Source organism: Echinops telfairi, unplaced genomic scaffold (genome assembly GCF_000313985.2).
Source record: "Echinops telfairi isolate 266 unplaced genomic scaffold, ASM31398v2 ScPeMD7_1;HRSCAF=3_0, whole genome shotgun sequence".
Lineage (NCBI taxonomy): Eukaryota > Metazoa > Chordata > Mammalia > Afrosoricida > Tenrecidae > Echinops > Echinops telfairi.
Window position 1 is genome coordinate 54,218,146 of NW_022103896.1, and position 20,539 is coordinate 54,238,684.

Below are 20,539 nucleotides of genomic sequence, written 5' to 3' on the forward strand. Positions count from 1 at the left end.
AAAAATCAAAATCAAGGAAACTCAGATAAACTTTCTCAGAGGATGAGAGTGGTGTATGTAGCACATATTCAAGTCTTAAATGAAGTTAGCAAGAGATCAAATGAATGCATACTGTCACTCCTTCTTTTTAACCAGAAAAGGCAAAAGAATTCCCTCTCCTTGATCCTTAACCAAAACCAAACGAACTATGTAAGACACAGTAAAATGATTGTGAAGGTGGTGCAGGATTGGGTAGGATTTCCCTCTGTGGTACATAAGTTGCTATGAGCCAGAGCCGACAATAGCACCTAACACCAGAGAAGAGTCTTGGTGGTGCAGTGGGTTATGCATTGAGCTACAAACTACAAGATCAGTAGTTCAAACCCACCAGTTGCTTCTCTGGAGAAAGATGAGGTTGCCTACTCCCTTAAAGATTTAAAGTCTTGGAAACCCAAAGCGGCAATTCTACTGTGTTCTATACTGTCACTATCAGTCTGAATTGGTGTGTTGTGTACAATCCGTTAAAATAAATTTCAAGAGCCACCTTGAAAAATTACTTAACTATGGAATGATATATGTATTAAATCCCAATTAATAATAAAAAGGAAAATATAGAGAGGCACAGGGATGTGAAACAGTGGGCTTGTTAAAGGTAATTTATACATTTTATATACCTCTCAGGGCAATGATCCCAAAAAAATTACTTAAACTAATTAAAACATTAAGGGTTGTATACAAAGGGGCATGGGCTTTGACACCCTCAGTTGTACACAGAAGGCTGTAGAATTTGACCAGCGATAGTTTGAAAGGTTCCTGCATTGATTGTATATTTATATATGACCTAAAGGTTTCCCCCTCCAGTTGGCAGCACAATGATCCAAACGAGACCCTTGCCAGATGTAACAGAGTTGGCAGCTCTCCCATTGCTGGCAATCGCTTTGAACCCATGTTAATTCTATAAGTTCACAAGTATTGTGTCTTGTCAATTATTGGCCATTAACATGATAGAGTCAGTACACTATGTAGCATAACTCATTAAAGTGAAAATGGCTATTTGTCTCCTAAGGAATGCCTCAGTATGCACAGTATGGGCTATCTTTGAACTGCCATTACGGAGCTGTTTCTGATCTGACAGAACCCTCAAAGTGTCCCCAGGATCCAGGTATCATGGAAGTAGAATCAGCAATGCAATGACCCTAACAAACATTTAACTTTAAAAAGCAATACAAGTTACCTACTTTTTATGAATTGGAATAGCATTGAACAGAGTTCGATGTTTCAAAAAGGTATTACAATCCCAAACCAAAATAAAATTAAGTTTTAAACAAACATTACTCGCAGCCAATTCAGTCTCCCTAGCGAGGTAAATTGTTTAATACATGCGGGAGTTTATCGTGTGGGCCCTGTTGCGACACAGGTAGAAGTGAAAGCATTTCATCGGCTTTGATACAAGTCACGCCATTTTCAAGGCCCTTAAAAGTGGAGTGTGTTTAAGGAGATCTGGTTTTCTTTGTGGGGTTTAAGCTGATACCCTGTTTCCCTGAAAGTAAGATACCCCCCCAAAATAAGACCTACTTACAGTTTTGCCTCTCACTGGAATATAAAGCATCCCCCCGAAAATAAGACCCTCCGAAGCTACCTTACCTCTGGACTCTGGGCCATAGCGGCAGGCGCCGCCGAGCAGCCCACTGTTGGCCGCAACGCAGCCGGAGCAGACTGGAAGTGCGAGGTCTCTTTTAATAAAACAATAAACAATAAATGTAAGGTGACCAGACGTCCCGCTTTTGGCGGGATAGTCCCAATTTTTAACAATTTTCCCCACGTCCGGCGGCGTTTTAAAAAAGTCCCGATTTTTGGAAAGAATGCACGCCAAGCTAGGGTAGACAGTTTTCGGCTGCCGTGTGGCTATTCCACCAGGATATGAGTTTTATCAATGGTGTCCCGCTTTACCAATGTTAAAATCTGTTCACCTGAAATAAATGTGTACCGTATTCTTCTTCGTGGAAAAATAAGACATCCCCTGAAAATAAGACCTAGCGCATCTTTTGGAGCAAAAATTAATATAAGACACTGTCTTATTTTCGGGGAAACAGGGTAGCAGCATGTAAGTCAGCTCATTGATGAGGGCTCTAGGGCGAAGCAGTGAGCGGCTGTTGTGCTGTGTTTTCCTTTAGGCGGCCGCTCCTCAGTCAGGTTTGGGGACATTCACTGTGACGGCCACTTTCAATGGAAGGAGGCCCTCACTTTGCGGCCCTTCAGAGGCTGTGGTGGACGGTGATTGCTGAGCAAAAACGCGGCTGCCTCCCCCTCGGCTGTACACAGGAGGCTACGGAATTTGGCCAACTGTTAAAGAAAAGAGAAGACTCTTTTAAGCACGGGAAAGTCACACCAATGTGAATGCACCGCCCTGCATAGAAAGCTGAGATCTGTAACCTTTCCGAGAACCTACAAATATTGCAGTGATTTTTTTCTGAAGTGTGGGTTAAAATAAAACAACACTTGCCCGTGGGCTCAGAGATTTAGTGCAGAAGCATTCTGTACTTGAAGAGCAAAGTAAAAAGTGGAGGCAGCATTTCAAAGGTGGTTTAAAAGAGCTCAAAACCATTGCCTCCAAGTCTATTCCAACTCACAGCGGCCCTACGAGTGGTTTTCTGAAGCCGTCCATCTTGGCAGGAACCGACAGCCTCATCCTTCTAGGGAGGACAGCCTGGTGGGTATGAACTGCCGACCCAGCAGCTAGCAGCCCAACACTTAACACGCAGCGTCACTAGGGCTCCCTCAGAGGCTACCGATCTAGAAATCAAAGAAGGTCACCTACCAAGGCAGAGTGCACGGCTGCACTGCCCTGCTTTCAGAACTGGTTCGACTTGTCTCTGCTCCTAACGAGCTGTGTGATTTTATGAAAACCATCGTCCTAGATTCTTCATGGACAAAGTGAAGCATTGGATTGGATTTCCTCAATATCTCCTCCCGGCAACAAAGACAAGCACTTTAATATTTCATGGCCCCAGCCCCTTAAATGGACTCTCCCAACCCAGCCCTGCATGCAGCTAGGCAGAAAACCTGCCCCTATGCCTCTAAACTTGACTCAGCCTCTACATAATCCCTGGCAAGAGTCTTCTCCGGTCAGCAATGAATCTGAAGAACGTATAACCGGCTTTATTGTTTTTCTTGGCTCAAACATTAAAATGTTCATTTCTATGTGTAGTAACCTCAGGAAGCTGAAATATTCCTTTCTAGGGTTTTGGTAAACAGCTCTGTGTCACTCATTAGCTCAAAATCTTGAATAGAACTCCCCTCCCTGCCAAAGCTGTGTAGTCATAAAAATAAGCTCTTAATGAGCACTATGTATGAGCCAGGGCCTGGCTAAGTGCTTTATAGTATATTATTTAATCCTCCAAATTACACCAGCAATAAGCTACTAAGCAACACTCTCAGCATGTTGAGGTGCCTGAGTCAAGCACACCGGGTGCACTCAACTAATCACCAAAGATCAGCAATTCAACCCCATCTCCTGGGGCTGCAGCACAAAGGCCTGGCTACCTGCGTCCATAAAGATTAAACCAGGAAAAATCCTTGGAGCCGCTCTCCTTTGTAATACATGGGGGTATTCATGAGTCGGGACCGACTTGAAGGCAACAGGTTCCATTATCCAGAGAGCCCTGATTTATGAGAGGGTTCCACCCCAACGGCGCCATCGTGGGTTGATTCTGGTGTAAGTCAAATGCTTCTGTTTTTGTTTTTGTTTTTCTAAGTTTTCACTATCAAGCCTTTTATTATCAGTATCTTTGTAAATCAGGCAGCACTCTGAAGAGTAACCATAAAATTGAGCATCTGTTTCCCAATGTAGGAGAAGAGCTCAGCAAATTACCTGCATCAACATATTACTAATGATAAAATGCAAAAGAAAAAAACAATAGATGGTTGTACGAGTCATAACTCACATACATCATAAATCAAGGACTACCTGTATCATGTCATCTTATCCCCATTTGCAGGTGAGGAACATGAGAGGTAGCTGGAAAGTTTGAATACATAAGCCAACAGACACATGAGCCCTCTATTAACTACAACATTACATAGCGCCTCCAACTTGTTGTTGTTACCATTTTCCCATAATCAAAGAAAATTACAGAATTTAAATCTCTACAAATAAATGTTCGTAATGTTTAAAAAATAGAACCTCCAAATCAAACCCAGTTATTATGGCTCATGGTGACCCACGTGTTAGAGTAAAACTGCTTCATAGGATTTTCTTGGATCAACCTTCTGAAGCAAATTGCTGGGGGGATTCCAATTGTCAATCTTTAGGTGATTTGCCAAGCACAGACCATTTGTACCACCTAGCAGCCTCTAGTAATGTCTAGAATGTAAATTTTGCATACTTACTATGAAAACCATCCAGAAAATGGTGCACATTCTTAAAGGGAAAATCACTAGTGTTTGACCCTAGTTGAACCAAATGCTGGAACAACCAAGGATTTCACAGTGGCTGTATACTTAATTACCTGATTATTTCCTCAGGCCAAACAACTGGTGTTTGCTGCATGTGAGAAGTAGGAGTAAAACAGTAACGTGAGGTCTCAGCAAAGAAACAAACAATGATAAACACCAGATGGAAACTCTAGAACTGAAAAAGGACAGTTTCTAAACTTAAAAAATAGACTGGAAGGATCTTACAGCCAAATTCACATGACAGGAAAAAGCAAATGAGCACGAATTGAGAACAGTGGGAATTCTGCAAGGTGCAAAGCAGAAAGAAAACTTCATTTTTTAAAGAACCTGGCAGACCAGTTAGAGAATGTTAAAAAGCCAAATGTATGTGTAACTGGAATTACTGAAGAAGAGTGAAAAGGAGCACACCCTACACAGACCTCACCTCACAGGTAATCAAAGACTCAACCAAGCCTACGCTCTGCCTTAAAGGAGGAAAACCTTGTGGCAGGTAGTTAGGCAAACATTACTTAAACAGAATGCCAAAATTTTTTTTTAATTACGATAAATTTATTAAGTGAAGTTCATCAAGATAATTTCTTATTCAAAAAACCTAGTTTTAAAACCTAAAAGGCAAACCAAAGACTGGGAGACAAATTTTCAAACCATGTATCTAATCAAGGTTTTTTATGTGGAACATATATGTGGTTCTTGCAACTCAATAGTATAACAAGCAAGTCAGTTTTAAAGGTGGGCAAAGGACTTAACCAGATATTTCAGAAAGGTCAATACAGAAAATGTTCAACATCACTGGTCGTCACACAAATGGAAATTAACCCCAGTGAAATACGACTGTATTAGAATGGCTACATTTCAAAAGACTGACAAGCCAGGAGTAGACAAAGATATGGAACAATTGCAAATTTCATGCATTCATAGTAGAAATATAAAATAGGACAGCTTCTCTTTAAAAGAATGTTACTTTTTAAAATATATATACATACAGATCAGGGGATTAATGGATGATGGAAATTGTTCACAAACTTCTTAAAAGTGCCTCTTATATGGCAGGTCCTTGTAAAGTTAATTATGCATTTATCAAAAAACAATTCTTCTAGCTAATTACCAAAGGCATATGAAAATATGTGTCTATGCAAAAGTATAATTTACAATCCATTTCAAATTGCAAAAATTGGTTTAAAAAAAGCTTCAATTTCTACATCTTTGACATTGGTAGTTGGTAAGTAACTTTGAAGAATACTCATATTCGCTGGTTTTCCTTTTAGGCATAAGATTTTCCTGCCACTGACAGCATTGCATTTCATTTTTGACAACACCCAATTTTCCTAGACTCATACTCTGTATATTTCAAGTACTAAATACTAATCAGTGTTTGCAGCTGTTTCTTCTCATTTGGAGTTGGGCTTCCTCAGCAAACGAAGGTCGGGAAGGCTTTAAGACATCCACATCATGAAGTAGACTCCCTTTTGGGGAGGTAGCTCATCCCCAGCTGTATTTTCAGTGACCTCTAACCTGAAGGGCTCCACTTCCAGCACTACATCAGACAGCATTCCACGGACAATGTTCTCAGAAGTAGACTATCCGGTCCTTCTCGTCAGTCAGTCTTGGTCTGACAGTCCTGCTTAGACCTGTCCACTAGGGGTGACCTTGCTCACATTTGCACTACCAATGACATATCTTTAACATCACAGCAACACACAAGCCACCACAGTATGACAAACTGGTCATTACACAATCAAAATGCTCTAATGAATGGTTATTAGGCAATCAAATTCCACTGGTAATTACTTGTAATTGGGATGAAAGTTGGAAACAAAGAGTGATCTGTAGTTATAAAATATGGCCTTGGTAATAGAAATTACATCAGCTATCACATGATAGATTTTTTTCCAGACCAACAACTTAGTCAATGGAAAACCCCCTTTTTTAAACAATGTAAACTGAGACTATACCCACAGATGGCATACACAGGAATCAGAAAGACTGTCACAGTGGGCAGGGACAGTGGAGAAGCTCAATATCATCAGTCCAAACAAAACACTGAGTGGGGCAGCAAGGGGAGCAAAGCAACAAAGTCCCTGAGGAATCCCGAAAACAGACCAGACTCGGAGAGCAGGACTTGGCACCTCATCAGACTCATCAGAAAACATACATAAAGTCAGCAGACAAGCCTGTAACTAGTTAGAGGCCCCTTTTGTTCTTCTTTCTTTCTGTCTTTTTTTTTTTTCATGCCTATCTACATAAGATAAGCAAGATAAACAATCCTGAGGAGAAAACAATGGGACCGAAGTTTTGGGGGCTTGGGGGAAGGCGGAGACATGGGATAGGGGGCAGTGAAGGAAAGGGAGGGGGAATCCAACAAATCCAGGGACAAGGGAACAACCAGAAATCTAAAATCAATGGTGAGGACGGCATAGAATGCCTGATGGGGTTCCATCAAGTGCAATGTAGCCAAGAGGAAGTACTGAGAGTCGAATGAAGGTTGAACAGGATAGTGGGGCAGGAGGAAAGTAAAAGGAAATAGAGGAAAGAACTAGGAGCCAAAAGACATTTATAGAGGTATAAATATAGACATGTACATATGTAAATAGATTAATACATATAACAATAGGGATATAGGCCTATGTACATATATTTATATGTTAAGTATTAAGGAAACAGACCGACATTGGGCCTCTACTCAAGTATTCCCTCAATGCAAGAAAACTTTTTTCTAATAACGTGGCATTCTGTGATGCTTACCTTCCCGACACGATCACTGAAGACAAAATGGGTACATAAGCAAATGTGGTGAAGAAAGCTAATGGTGCACAGCTATTAAAAGATATAGCATCTGGAGTCTTGAAGGCTTGAAGCTAAACAAGCAGCCATCTAGCTGAGAAGCAACAAAGCCCACATGGAAGAAGCACAGGAGCCTGTGTGATCACAAAGTGTCAACAGGATCAGGTATCAGACATCAGAAGGCCCAAAACAATCATACCTATGGGGAGGAATGGGGTTGGAGTGGAGATCCAAAGTCCATCTGTAGACAATTGGAGATCCCCTCGCAGAAGGGTCACAAGGAAGAAATGAGTCATAAGAGTGCAGCTTCCTTCCACCACCACCCCCCACCTCCACGAGCATGACCCCAGTTCTACCTTACAAACTGGGCTAAACCAGAGCATGAACACTGGTACAGATAAGAGCTCTCAACACACAGAATACAAGACGGATAAACCCCCAGGAACAATCATGGGAATAGTGATACCATGAGGGTAGGGAGAAGGTGGGGGGAGAAAAGAAAAGGGGAATCGATTGCAAGGATTGACACATACCCCCTCCCCCCAACAACAGAAACATGGGTGAAGGGAGACAGCGGACGGTGTCAGATAGGAAAATAATAATAATTTATAATTTATCAATGGTTCACGAAAGTGGGAGGAGGGAAGGAGGGAAAAAAGACTTGCTGATACCAAGGGCTCACGTTGAAAGAAAATGTTTTGAAAATAATGAAAACAGCATATGTACAAACATGCTTGATGCAGTTGATTGTTATAAGACCTGTAAGAGCCCCCAATAAAACAATTTATATAAATAAAGTAAAAACGAAGATGGAAGGAATTCCAAGTCACTGTTCCAAACACGTGGCGGATGGTCAACCATTTCAGGAGGGAGCATATGGCCAAGAACTGCTGACATGGAGGGGAGAAGGCACGAGCGTAAACAACGGTCCAGAAAGTGACGGAATGCTGGTTGAAAGGTTTGACAGCAACACGGCCAAATGACTGGAAGAGATCCATATTGTGGCCATTCCAAAGGTGACCAAACTGAATGGAAAAATCATCAATCAATATGATTAATATCACATTCACAGAAAATGGTAAGATGTTCCTGAAAGTAACTCAGAAAAAGTTGCAACAGTACATCGACATGGAACTGCCTGAAATTCAAGCCAGATTCTATTTTCAGGAAATTACAAGAAAGATAAACCTCTAATGACAGTCTGTCAGTGGGTGCCAGGGGCCCTGAGGAGACAAAGGCAAAGGGAGGCATACAGCAAACCCCTCTGGCCAAGGGATTACATCTAGATCTTAATTATGTTGGAGGCTGCACAGCTGTGTACAATGATCCAAAGCATAAACCAAACACTTACAATTCATGAATGCTACTATAAGCAAATAATAGCATAAGAAATACAGGCAGGATTTCTTTTAAAGAAAGAAGAATTAAATCAAGTATTTTGCACATGAAATTCAGAAATCGAGCAAGGCAACTTAGGCTAACTGAAATGATCTGATGCAGGAGAAAGAGGAGGCTTTCGGCTCCCTTAGGGATGTGTAGCCGCAGAAACTCACCGGGACAGTACTGCTCCGTCCTATCGGGTCACTCTGAGTCCGAATCAACTAGATGGCGATAGTGAGTAAGAGGAACTTGACCAATCTATTACCAACATATCACAAAACAGAAGATCTGCCCACTGGCATGGCCAACGAGGATTTCACAGTGAATGTTTGACTCCCCGGCAGATAAACGGACTTGAATCGAGCAAAGGAAATGAAACACATCGGACTGGCCCTTTAGGCCAAACAGCATCTTGGGCAGAAAGGGCCACAGCAACCCCCCCGGGGAAATCTGGCACCAACTTGGGGAACAGAAGCTACTTGTCTGCACAGCTGGTGATGGTAGAAAACTGGGCAGGTGGGATCGGGGAAATGAATAGAAGCAATTGTCCTCCAGGACTTTGAAAAGAAAAAGCTATCAAATTGAGAGTGGCAGTGTCCCTCTGAAAGTAACTCTCAGTCCATGGAACACATGAAAGACAGTTTCCATTCCTTTATATAAAGAGCGAAGTCATCAGAGTGAAAATCATGAACACCAATTTGTGGAGGGCTGTGGGGGATGGTGAGAGCCCAAAACCCACCTGCAGAGCATCCAGTCAGACTGGGCCACTGGCAGATGAGCTCTAGCCACAGGCCAGCATCTTGACCAGCCTCACCACCAGGCAGAGACCATTGTAAACGCGGCAACGTACGTGGCCAGTTGACCAGCCTACAGGCAATACCTGAGTTTGTTCTGGGTGCAAGTATCTCTTACCGGTTCCATGACAGAAATGTCTTCCCTGGCTTTTTGATTATTGCTGGGAGTCGTTGCCTTCTTAAACATTAGTAGTATTTTTTTTGGTTGTTTTTTTTAAGTTTCCTTTTATTTATTTATTTTTAAACATTTTATTAGGGGCTCATACAACTGTTATCACAACCCATACACACATCAATTGTGTAAAGTGCATTTGTACATCATTCTCAAAACATTTTCTTTCCACTCAAACCCCGGACATTAGGTCCTCATTTTCCCCTCCCTCCCCGCTGCCCCCTCCCTCATGAGCCCTTGATAGTTCATAAATTGGTATTTTGTCAGATCTTGCCCTGTCCAACGTCTCCCTTCACCCACCCTTACCACCTGAGGGTGATTTTGTTTTTATGGTTTTCTGTTGGGTCTCCCAGATGTGAAGCGCAGGAGGGTGCATGCATAATGACAGTAACAGATACAGGGGTGTAGAGAACAGGGATGGGGAAGATAGGAGGGAAAGGGGATTGTGGGAGTAACCAATGAAAATGGGAGGGGTGAGGGAACTAGAACAGATTGTGATCGCATAAATCACCTTAAAGGTGATTTAACCATAGCTGGGGGATAATGCTCTAAAATTGATGTGGGAGTGATTCTACAATTCTCCAGGAATGATTTAACTCTTGAATTATATGGTATATGAATTGCTTGCCAGTAAAACTGTTGGGGGTTGAGGGGGAAGCTAAGCAAATGAAGATTTTATCATGCCTCTCATGCTTGGGATTTTCTTAAACAACTTTTAACAGATTTTTATTTACAGGCTTATTGAAAAGATCATACAAAGACTTCTTGTGGGGGAAAAAAAGACCTCTTGTGAACTTCACATGAGCATCTCTTATTATTGACATCCTATGTTAGTATGAAGCATTTGTTACAATTAATGAATCAATCTTAACACATTTATTAACTAATGGCCATACTTTATTTAGATTTCCTTAGTTTTTGCTTAATGAGTGTTTTTCTCTTTCAGGTATCTCATCTAAGATACCACATTATCTGAGGGTGCTTCCAAAAGTTGTGGGAAAATGCCAATCACTTTTTATACCATTTTCCCACAAATCTCTGAAGCCTGCTTGTACTTAACAGTCATGTTCATTAACCCTCCATGAGGAAGACAGTTTCTCAGACTTTCCCTCCTCTATCCTCTATTTAATTTCTCTCTCTCTCTCTTTCTCTCTCTCTTTGGTGTCAATGTTAAGGAGATCAGATCCAGTGTTATGTAAAATGTCTCTCAACGGGATGCATCTGATGTTCTTCTCATGGTTAAACTGGGGTTGGATTTTTAAGATATCCATTTTCTTTGACATTTAAAACCATCCTAATACTATAATTTGGATTAATGTCTGGGTAACCACCTCTATATAGTTAGAAATGAAAAAAGTCAGAGTGTGTTTTTACCACAGCAAACTTAAGCGAATGCTTCAAAGTGAAAGGTTAGTTATATGGGACCTCTGCGATGCAGTAAATATTTCATATAATTTACTGTATAGAAAACATAACCATCTATAATATGAAATGAGCTTCAAGTAAGATACAATCGTGCTCCCACAGTAAGTACTATAATTGCTAAGGTCCAGGGAGTAATTTTTAACAGATTAACTATATATGTTTTTTTAATGGAGTTAAATTATTTATTTTAAAATATCCTCTTTGAAATCACTGGTGGGTTTAAAAAACAAGAATTTTATTCCTAGTGGCTTTCAAGAATAAAGATATCCTTGAGATATGAGAACACTTTATCCTCTGATTAGCAACCTTGATGTTATAATTTATTAACTTTTACTGTTAGTCTATTAACAGTTAACAAAGGATCAGAAAAGCAAACATGCAGACAGGAGGAAGCCAACACCCTGCTTAATCAGGCCACAGAATCAAAGGCAGGTCATTTCTCTCATGACACAACCCATGTGATTTATGGTGGGAGGGAAATTCATCTTCATGTCAATCGAGTTACAGATTTCTATCCAGACTTTTCTAAACTGTCTTAATAAGCATGCTCCAGATGACTATTTGTCTTGAATGCTAAAGATAAGGTCAAGAGAATTCTGAGAAATGTCCAACTGAAAACTGATGTTGTTCAAAACCCTAAGGAGAAATGGTACCTGACAAGATCTTGGTAAATTGAATCAGTTCCAGCCTTTGATTTTAGGGACTCTGTCCATGCTAAGGGGCCCTGGTAGTGTAGTGGTTATATGTTGTGTTGTGATACACATGGTCGGCAGTTCAAAACCACCAGTAGCTCCGAGGAGAAAGACTGGGCTTTCTCCTCCTGCAAAGAGGTACAGTCTCGGAAACCCACAGGGATTGCTGCGAGTCAGCATTGACTCGATGACAGTGAGTTTGGTTTTGGGTTCTGTCCATGCAAAAACACTGTAGCAGCCTCTTCAAAGTAGGAAAAAGGCCCTACAGAAATAAAAATACAACCCAGGACACATAACATCACTTGGTCACTCGAGCACAGAGCTTCTGAGCACTGGAGCTGTCCTAAAGCTGACAGAGGATTGGCCCCCAGTAGGGACCAAGTAAACGTCTCACTAGAATAAGTGCAGGACCACCCCACAGCCTCTCAACATATGCTTAAAGACCCCGCAGCCATCCCACAAAGCTTTTGTTTGCAAAGCCAAAGATCACTTTGTTTTTGGCTGCATATATATATATATATATATATATATATATATATATATATATATATATATATATATTTATGCTTTTATATTCGACCCCCCAAAAAAAAACCTTTTATTAGGAGCTCATCCAGACATCATACCATTCTCTATAGTTCAATCTTATCAAGTGGCGTTATACAGTAGCTACCACAATCAGTTTCAAAATATTTTCTTCCTCTTGACCTCCTTGATATCAGCTCCCCTTATTACCCCACCTCCTCCACCATACCCCCCAGGAACCCTTATTCTAGTATTGCCTCTGTAGATTCACTGATCCTGGGTTTCATAGACTGGGAAACATAGAAAACTACACGACAGAGAATTGAGAAGGGCACAACAATGGCAAAATACAACAAACAAACCTCAACATGAAAAAATACCCAGAAAATATTAAAACCCAGATCAGTACAAAGTGCACCAGAAGGTATATCAAGTGACACAGTTCTAACCGTTCAAGTCAGATTTGTCAGTTCTAATCGACTATAATCATCTCTCCAATACTCTCTGTCTGATCACCAGGTTATCCCCATCCCTCAATTATGGTTAGAGGGACATCACCAAAGGCTTATTCCCTGTGTAAGTCTTCCAAATATATTTTGGGCTTCCACTGTCATCTATAGCCTTCTACACATCAGAATCTTAGGATTTAAGCCCTGATACTATTGTCTCCTTTGGATTTGGATTATATGATTTACAATTCTTGTAAAAAGATCACTTATTAAACTTTAATGCTAAGAGGGATTGGCAGGCTAATCTGACCCCTGTTTGCTTTCTGAGGGTAAACTCAGGGGAGGGACAGGTGGATGGGCTGAAGAACACAAGAACGATGCCCAAGAGGAGCGTCTATCATACCTCAACCTATTGTGCCACTGTACAAACAAAAGAAAGCAAAAGCAAATAATCATGATGTCCAAAACAGTGCTCTACTTTCATCTGTGTCTATTGCACATTAAATTTCAAAATCTAAGAACTGGGGAAGAAATCAGCTCACGATAAGAGTGCACATAAAAAAGACACATAAATCTCCTCTGAGCCAGCCAACCACCCAGTTAATGAAAGAAAAACACAGGAAACTGAAGGGCTAAAATGCAAACTAAAGAATCAGCCCGGTTTCTTCTCAGTGAATCAAGCTAAAAGAGGGAATATACCTGTTGAGAGCTGATGTTTATCGGATGCTTTAAAAGGATCCAGGTGACACTCTCAAGAAGAGGCGGGACCGTGAGGGAGCCAGGATATGTCCAGTAGTCCCAGGTGGGAGGAAGCAGAGACAATGGATCAAAATTTGTAAATCGAGTTTGTTTTCCCTGGAGGGAAAAGAGAAGTGTCACAATTACAAAGGTGTAGCTTTCCAAAAACCTCAAGAAAGAGACATTCAATGAAACAACATGGAATTATTTAATATTTGTCTTTTTTTATTAACAATAGCACACCATTTAAATTTATGAGACACAGAATTTGCTTTACTCTAAATGTTCTTTAAGATGTGCCATGATTAAAGAATTACTCTGTAAAATTCCAACACCAGAAACTAACTACGCATAAATACATTTACTAGTGGTTATTTTGGATAAGAAAGCATGGATGGCTCAGTGCAGAATTCTCGTCTTCCATGTGTGGCAAAGTGCCTGTGCGCAGCCTCCATCCAGTGATCAACAGAGGATTGCATGTTGTTACGATGACCAACAAGTTTCAGCAGAACTTCCAGATTAAGACAGACTAGGAAGAAAAGTATGGACATCAACTTCCAAACACCAGCAATGATGACCCTGGGGGTCAGGGTCGCGACAGCTTCACTCCCACGAGCCATGCAGACAACACAGGACCTGGCAAAGTTCTGGGCACGAGTCTCCATGAGTCACAGGTGACTGTCCAGCAGCTAACAACAGCAATCATTTTAGATGATTAAAGACCCACTTAATTCTCAAAAAATGGCAGTGAGTCACTTCTGAAGTATTGGTCCAGTATGTTCCAAACTTGTTTAAGGCAGCAGCATAAGTTTATGTATAAGACCTTAGACTTTAGGGGAAAAGGTAAATGTATTCAGGCAAGAACAGCCATATGACTATATTAACTCAGTGCCTCTCAACCATAAGAATATATTAACTAGTTGCCTTTCAGTCAATTCCAACTCACAGCAACCCGATAGAACAGAATAGAATTGTCCTGGGGGGACGATGCACTAGAATGGATGTGATGGTGTATGTACAACTCTTTTTAAATACACCAAACTATGGATGTATATGATATGTCAATTTTATATCAATAAAACTACTGGGGGGGAAAAAGAATGGTGAACCAGAATTCTGGGAAGACCTAAATCCTGATCCTGAACTTAAAAATCAGGGGGTGGGGATAAAATTGCCCTATCAGGTTTCCGGGGCTGCAGTCTTTACCAACTGCTATATTTTTTCCCGACAGAGTAGCTAGTGGGGTTTGAACCTCCCAGATGGTTGATGGCCAAGCACATAATTCGTGAACTGTGAGGGCTCCGTAGGACTGCATGAACCATTTGTTGTTAGGTACCAGTGAGTCTGTTCTAACGCATGGTGGATGTCAGTGCAACAAAATGAAGCACTGCCCAGTCCATGTGAAATCATTGCCATCAAGGCGACTCCAACTCGAAATGGGCTTAGAGGACGGAGTAGCGTGCCAAGGTTTTCCAAGATGAATATCGTTCTGGGAGCAGAAGGCTTTCTTCCCCTTCCCCTGAGGAACAGCTGTGGGTTCAAATGCTGGCCTTTGGGGAGCAGCCCCACACATAACCGCCTGTACCACCAAGCTCCTGATGTGAACTGAACAGTCACTGACTCTGAGTCAATGCTGACTCATAGCAACCATATAGGGCAGGGGAGAACTGCCCCTGCGTGTTTCCGAGACTATCAGTCTTTATGGAAGTAGGAAGCCAAGTCTTTCTTCCGAGGAGTGGCTGGTGGTTTTGAGCTGCTGACCTTTCTGATGGCAACCTAACAAGGAACCACTATGCCACCAGAGCTCCAGTAAATAGTAATCAATTTTACCTTTTCTTTAATGGAATCCAGAATGTCAGTAATCTTTTGCAGTTGAGGATTATGTTCACCAATCTGAAAAGGAGGGATTTCAAAAGAAAATGGTTTTGTTGTTGTTTTTTTAAGAAAGTGGTACTGTAGCTGATTTTCTCTGAACAGCTCCATTTGCGTCACCATTTTTTTAATTAAAGTTTTAGAAAGCTAACCTGGCCCCTAACAAACAGTGATTGTTCTATAATGAAGCTCTCTTTTACCCATGGGTCTTATCACCCCAAAAGAATCTGAACAGCAAGATTATATTGCAGGACTCAGTTCAACTAAACTCTCAAATTGGGTTCCAATATTAGTGGAGGCAGCTTCATGCTTTTCAGCTTTATAAATGGATAAGTTATAACTTACTGAGAGAGAAACCTTACATAGAATAAAAAGCTCCAACATAATACCTGCACTCCTAAGCCAGACGTGACTCTCAGACCTTAGGTTCAAACTGTCTATGAGCACTATCTCCAGTCACGATGGAGTCAATTCTGACCCATGGGGACCCTGTGTGTTGTCACAGTCGAACTGTCCTCTGTAGAGTTATCCTTGACTGGTTTTTCGAAAGTATACTCCCAGGTCTTTCTTTTGAGGCACTTTGGTGTAGACTTGATGTGCCAGCCTAGCAGCAGGGTGCATCAACTACCCATTTGTACCACCCAGTGATTCCTAAGCTGGCTATAGCGGCATGAAAACATTAAGCCAAGGCAGCTCCCACTTCACCTTACAACAAATTGAGATCCCCAAATGCAGAACGCTCCAGCAGAATATGCCGTGAACCCTGTAAGAGCTGACCCTCGAAGGGACTACCTTACGTTTCCGGGTGCCTCAAACCCTCTGCCTTTGGCAGGGTGTGTGCAGCCTTACCACACTGTGCATAGCTCTCTAGTGGGGAAAACCATTTGAGTTTTCCTTTCCTGACAGGCTCCCACCTTACAGATTCAGGCTTTTGCAGGTTTACTATAGAACTCTTTTCATTATCCTGGGTGCCCTGAATCAATCTGAACTTTTTATATACTGGACAATTAAAGTGAGCTCTCTCCCCTCTCACCTACATTTCACTGCCTCCACTCAGCCTTGGGCCAATTGTGATCTACTCCCTCCTCTTCCTCTGCCCCACGCCTCACCCAGCCCCAGCTCCGGGAGTTACATCACACACGCAGTGGTGCCATAGCAAACACACACTCCCTACAGGAATGTGCTTGGAGTGGGAGCTGAACAGGCCACTCCTCCACAGCTATACTTGTTTGACCACCTGGGTCAGCGGGAAATACAATAACAAAAAAATGTTATTTCACTCAGTATTTATGGAAACTAGTCATTATATGCTAACTAGTGCTTCCAGAATCAGAGCTTGAACTGTATGCTTTCTGATCTTGCTAAATATTGCATAATCAAGAAGGGCTGAGAATAAATGCCCCCCCTTCCCCCCAGGATTTCTGTTGTTAGGTTTGCTCTTATTGTTGCTGTTGTCCTTGTTGCTGCTGTTACTATACATACCAAAATGCTTAATGGATAATTTAAAAAAGCATAAGATGATGCCCTAGGCCCTCCTATAAGTTATAATAAAAAAAACACGTAAACCCCAAAACTAGTTAATATTAACAAAATGATTGAATGCTTGTTCCAGAACTGAAACTCATTATTCCAAAACAGCTGATTAGTTTAAATGAAATCAAATTATTCATACCTGTAAAAATACTCCCAAGACAGCTAGTCCATCGGGCGCATGAGCTGCCTCAACAAAGCTGGGGTATTTGTCTGAATTCCAATGAACGACATGGAGCTGAAAATGAGGTACACAATATAATTTTTAAAAACACACAAGAAAGAACAAGTGAAGGATTGTGGTCACCTGGCTAGTCTGTGGCATAATTTACTAAAGCCTACATCATGATTTAGAACACCCTAGCCCCTACCAGGAACCCTGGTGTGGTAGAGGTTAATTGTTGGGCTGCTAAGGTCAGCAGTTCAAAACCACCAGCCCCTCTGTGGGAAAAAGATGGGGCTTTCTACTCCAGTAAAGAGTTACACCCTCAAGGAAGGGAGGAGTCAACCAGTATGCAGTATAGCATTGATAAAACACACAATATTCCTCTGGTACCTTGAGGCTTCCTCACCCTCCCCACTATCATGACCCCAGTCCTGCCTCTCACTGCGGGTTAGACTAGAGCGTGTGCACAGGTACAGAAAAGAGATCAGAGCTTATGACACATGGGTTCCAGGAAGAAGAATGGGAGTAGCGATACCAGGAGGGGAGGGGGAAGATGGGGAGAGGAAAGGAGGAAGGGGGAACCGATCATAATGATGGATATATAAACACACACACACACACACACACACCAGGGAGACAAACAACAGAAACCATGGGGGAAGAGAGACAGCGGCAGGTGTAAGATATGAAAATAATCATTTATAATTTATCAAGGGGTCACACGGCGGGGGGCTGGTACCAAGGGATCAACAGAAAGTAAATGTTCGTCCCCCAGGGAAGAGTTATAGGTAGATCATGGTGATCAGTTCCCCCTTTCTCTCCCACCAGGTGAAGGGAGACGTCGGACAGTGTAAGACATGAAAAAATAATAATAATTTTTAAATTATCAAGGTTTTGTGAGGGAGGGAGGGGGAAAGGGAAAAAAATGAGGAGCTGATACCAAAGGCTCAAGTATAAAGCAAATATTTTGAGAATGATGATGGCAACAATGTACATATGTGCTTGACACAATGGATGTATGTAAGGAATGTGATAAGAGTTGTACAAGCCCCCAATAAAATGATTTTTTAAAAGGAAAGTAAATATTTAGAAAATAAGGATGGCAACAGAGGTACAAATATGCTTGATACAATCAATGTATGGAGTGCTATAAGAGCTGTAAGAGCCCCCAATAAAATAATCTTTTAATAAAATATAGAGTTATAGTCTTGGAAACCGACAGAGGCAGTTCTACCCTGTCCTATTGGGTCATAGCATGGACTCGATGGCAGTGAGTTTGGGGTTCGGTTTCCTTTGGGCCAGAGCAGTCAGTCTCAGTTGCTGGCCACTGTCAAAATCTAGGCTCCTCCGGGCCGTCCTCAGAGATGCCACTGTAGTTCATCAGGTGAGCGCAGGATCCAGGAACCAAGCTCAGGCCACAGAAAGGTGGAGAATTCAGTAAGGGGCCCTGTGGCGCAGTGGTTACGTGCTCAGCAGGTCCGACCCCCCATGGCTTTGTAGGCGCCCAGACCTGGTCACCTGCTGGGGTCAAGATCACAGCCTCGGAGACCCTCTGGTCGCGCAGCCCTGTCCAACAGGCAGGCCCGTGACGGGTCGGAAACGACCCACTGGTGCGCAGCAGCGGCAACGCGGCGGGTTTTCGGGGTTCATGTGATAGGACTAGCCCTTCTGGCAGCTTCCCAGCGAGTGGAAATCACAGCTATAACGACTTCTCTTGCTTGAAAAGGCAAATTCTCATCCAGAGCACACTTTGTAAGCAGGATTCACACGCGGACAACCTCCCTTGACTGGGTTCAGCTCCCTTGCTGAAAGCAAGTTTAATGGGGGAAGGGGTGTTCGGGGTCTGGGAATCAAGGTGGGCTGCGGAAGCAAAGGCAGGCAGGCGGAGGTCCCAAGAGGAGGAAAAGAGAACGACCCGAGGGGAGGGGCGGGGCTCCAGGAAACTGACATCGCCTCCTTATCTCATCCAGAAAGCAAAGATGCCCCAAATGTCTAGCGTAGGACACAAAGTCGTGTCCTAAACACACAGGCAAATTCGAAAATTACAGAATAGCCCCAGTTAGGCAAATTCACTTTAGGAGGGCCTTTGGGAAGGGACGGATAAACCAAGGCAGAAGCGAAGGGCCAGGTGGCACACATAAAAGGTTTGATTAAAACAGGGAAGGGTACCATCCGGGTCACAATACCCACACAAGTCCACATTTGAGACTGGCTTCAGATAAGCCCTTTCTAATGACCCTGGGGAACATCCAAGAAGAAGCGCTTCCGTGGGCCCTCCTGCCCCAAAGGCTCTTTGAGGGAAGATGGTGTCCTGGCTGGTACAAACCGAGCTCTCAGAAAGGAGGCAGGTTCGGTTCCCTCAGAAGCCTCTCCAAAGAAAGGCCTGGTGTTTGAGTTTCCAAAAATCAGCCACCGAAAACTCTCTGGAGCACAGCTCTACCCTGACACACGGGGGCCACCGGGAGATGGAATCAACATGACCTCAACTGGTCGGGGTCTGTTTTCAGCTGTTACAAAATAACTCAGCATGTTCAAATACATGTTTTTAATCTCGTCCTTTAAACATAATTTGACATCTGATAGGCAACTAATAGGAGGGGTGGAGATTTCAAGAGAGCAGAGCTATTGTTAACAGTGAACCACAAAACTGTAAAACAGTACCATTCCCAAATCAAGTAAGACTGAGGGATATCGAGATGGAAAATAGAGTGAATTCCTGTGGGCTCAGGATGTAAGGTACTGTGAGATAGGTGGGGGAGGAAAGAAACCTGAAAATAGCAGAAGATGAAACAAAGACTCATTAGGCTCGAAGGAGGGGATGACATTCCGCAGGAGGGGAGGAGCTGGTAAGGTTGTTTGTCATGGCCCGCTGCCCATGCCTCAGTACACGGAGCAAGAGAGGACACCAGAGAGAGAGAAATAGGCACCACCCCGACTAGTGAGTGGAACATGAATGCCTAACTAAAGAGGTGACTTTACCTATATCCCTCTGCTGCTTGTTATACATATTTATGATGGACAACAAGCTGAAACAATCTTGGATTTTTTTGCTGGGGTTGATTGTCTGGGTTTATTGTTGTTGTTGTTGTTTAAATAAGACCTACTTCTCTCTCCCATATACATTTCTTGTTTGGCATCAATACCTTCAAGGGAACAGCTTTCTTTTAGCATTTGTAATTGAGTTAACCCTTTCATGATTAAATTATTTGGTCCTTTGGATGTTTGGTTAACACTGTATGCTTTCAGCAATGCAACGTGTGCTGAAATCTCAAGGAAGATAATTTTGAGGTTTTATGGATCTTGATACATATGCCTCAAGTGGACTCTGGTGGTACGATCAGTGGGGTGAGGCCTGTTTCTTCAGACTCTTCAGTTACACAGGTCCCTGCCAGCAGGTTCCCAAGAAACTTGAGAGGCTGAAACTGTTATTGGGTTATAATAGGAGTCTCCAAAAAGTGCATGGAAAATGTGTATTATGGGAAAAGCATGCATGAATTATTTTTCCTTCCTTTCTTCTTCTTTTTCTTTGTTGGAAAAGATAAACTCATATTAATTTGTAAAATATGCCTTTCTTCACTCCT

The 20,539-nt window shown here is 42.3% G+C and overlaps 1 protein-coding gene across 1 annotated transcript in view; it reads right to left on the bottom strand.

Annotated features, from left to right (window-relative positions):
• Positions 1–2,009: 2,009 nt before the first annotated feature.
• LOC101663970 (carbonic anhydrase 13) overlaps positions 2,010–20,539 on the bottom strand; it is a 51,246-nt gene continuing 32,716 nt past the window's right edge. The window contains exons 5-8 of the mRNA XM_004697731.2: positions 16,935–17,030; positions 15,221–15,283; positions 13,352–13,507; positions 2,010–2,322 (exon numbers count right to left, since the gene is read on the bottom strand). Coding sequence (XP_004697788.1) covers positions 2,203–2,322; positions 13,352–13,507; positions 15,221–15,283; positions 16,935–17,030 — 435 coding nt within the window. The 3' untranslated portion in view covers positions 2,010–2,202. The remainder of the gene's footprint in view (positions 2,323–13,351; positions 13,508–15,220; positions 15,284–16,934; positions 17,031–20,539) is intronic.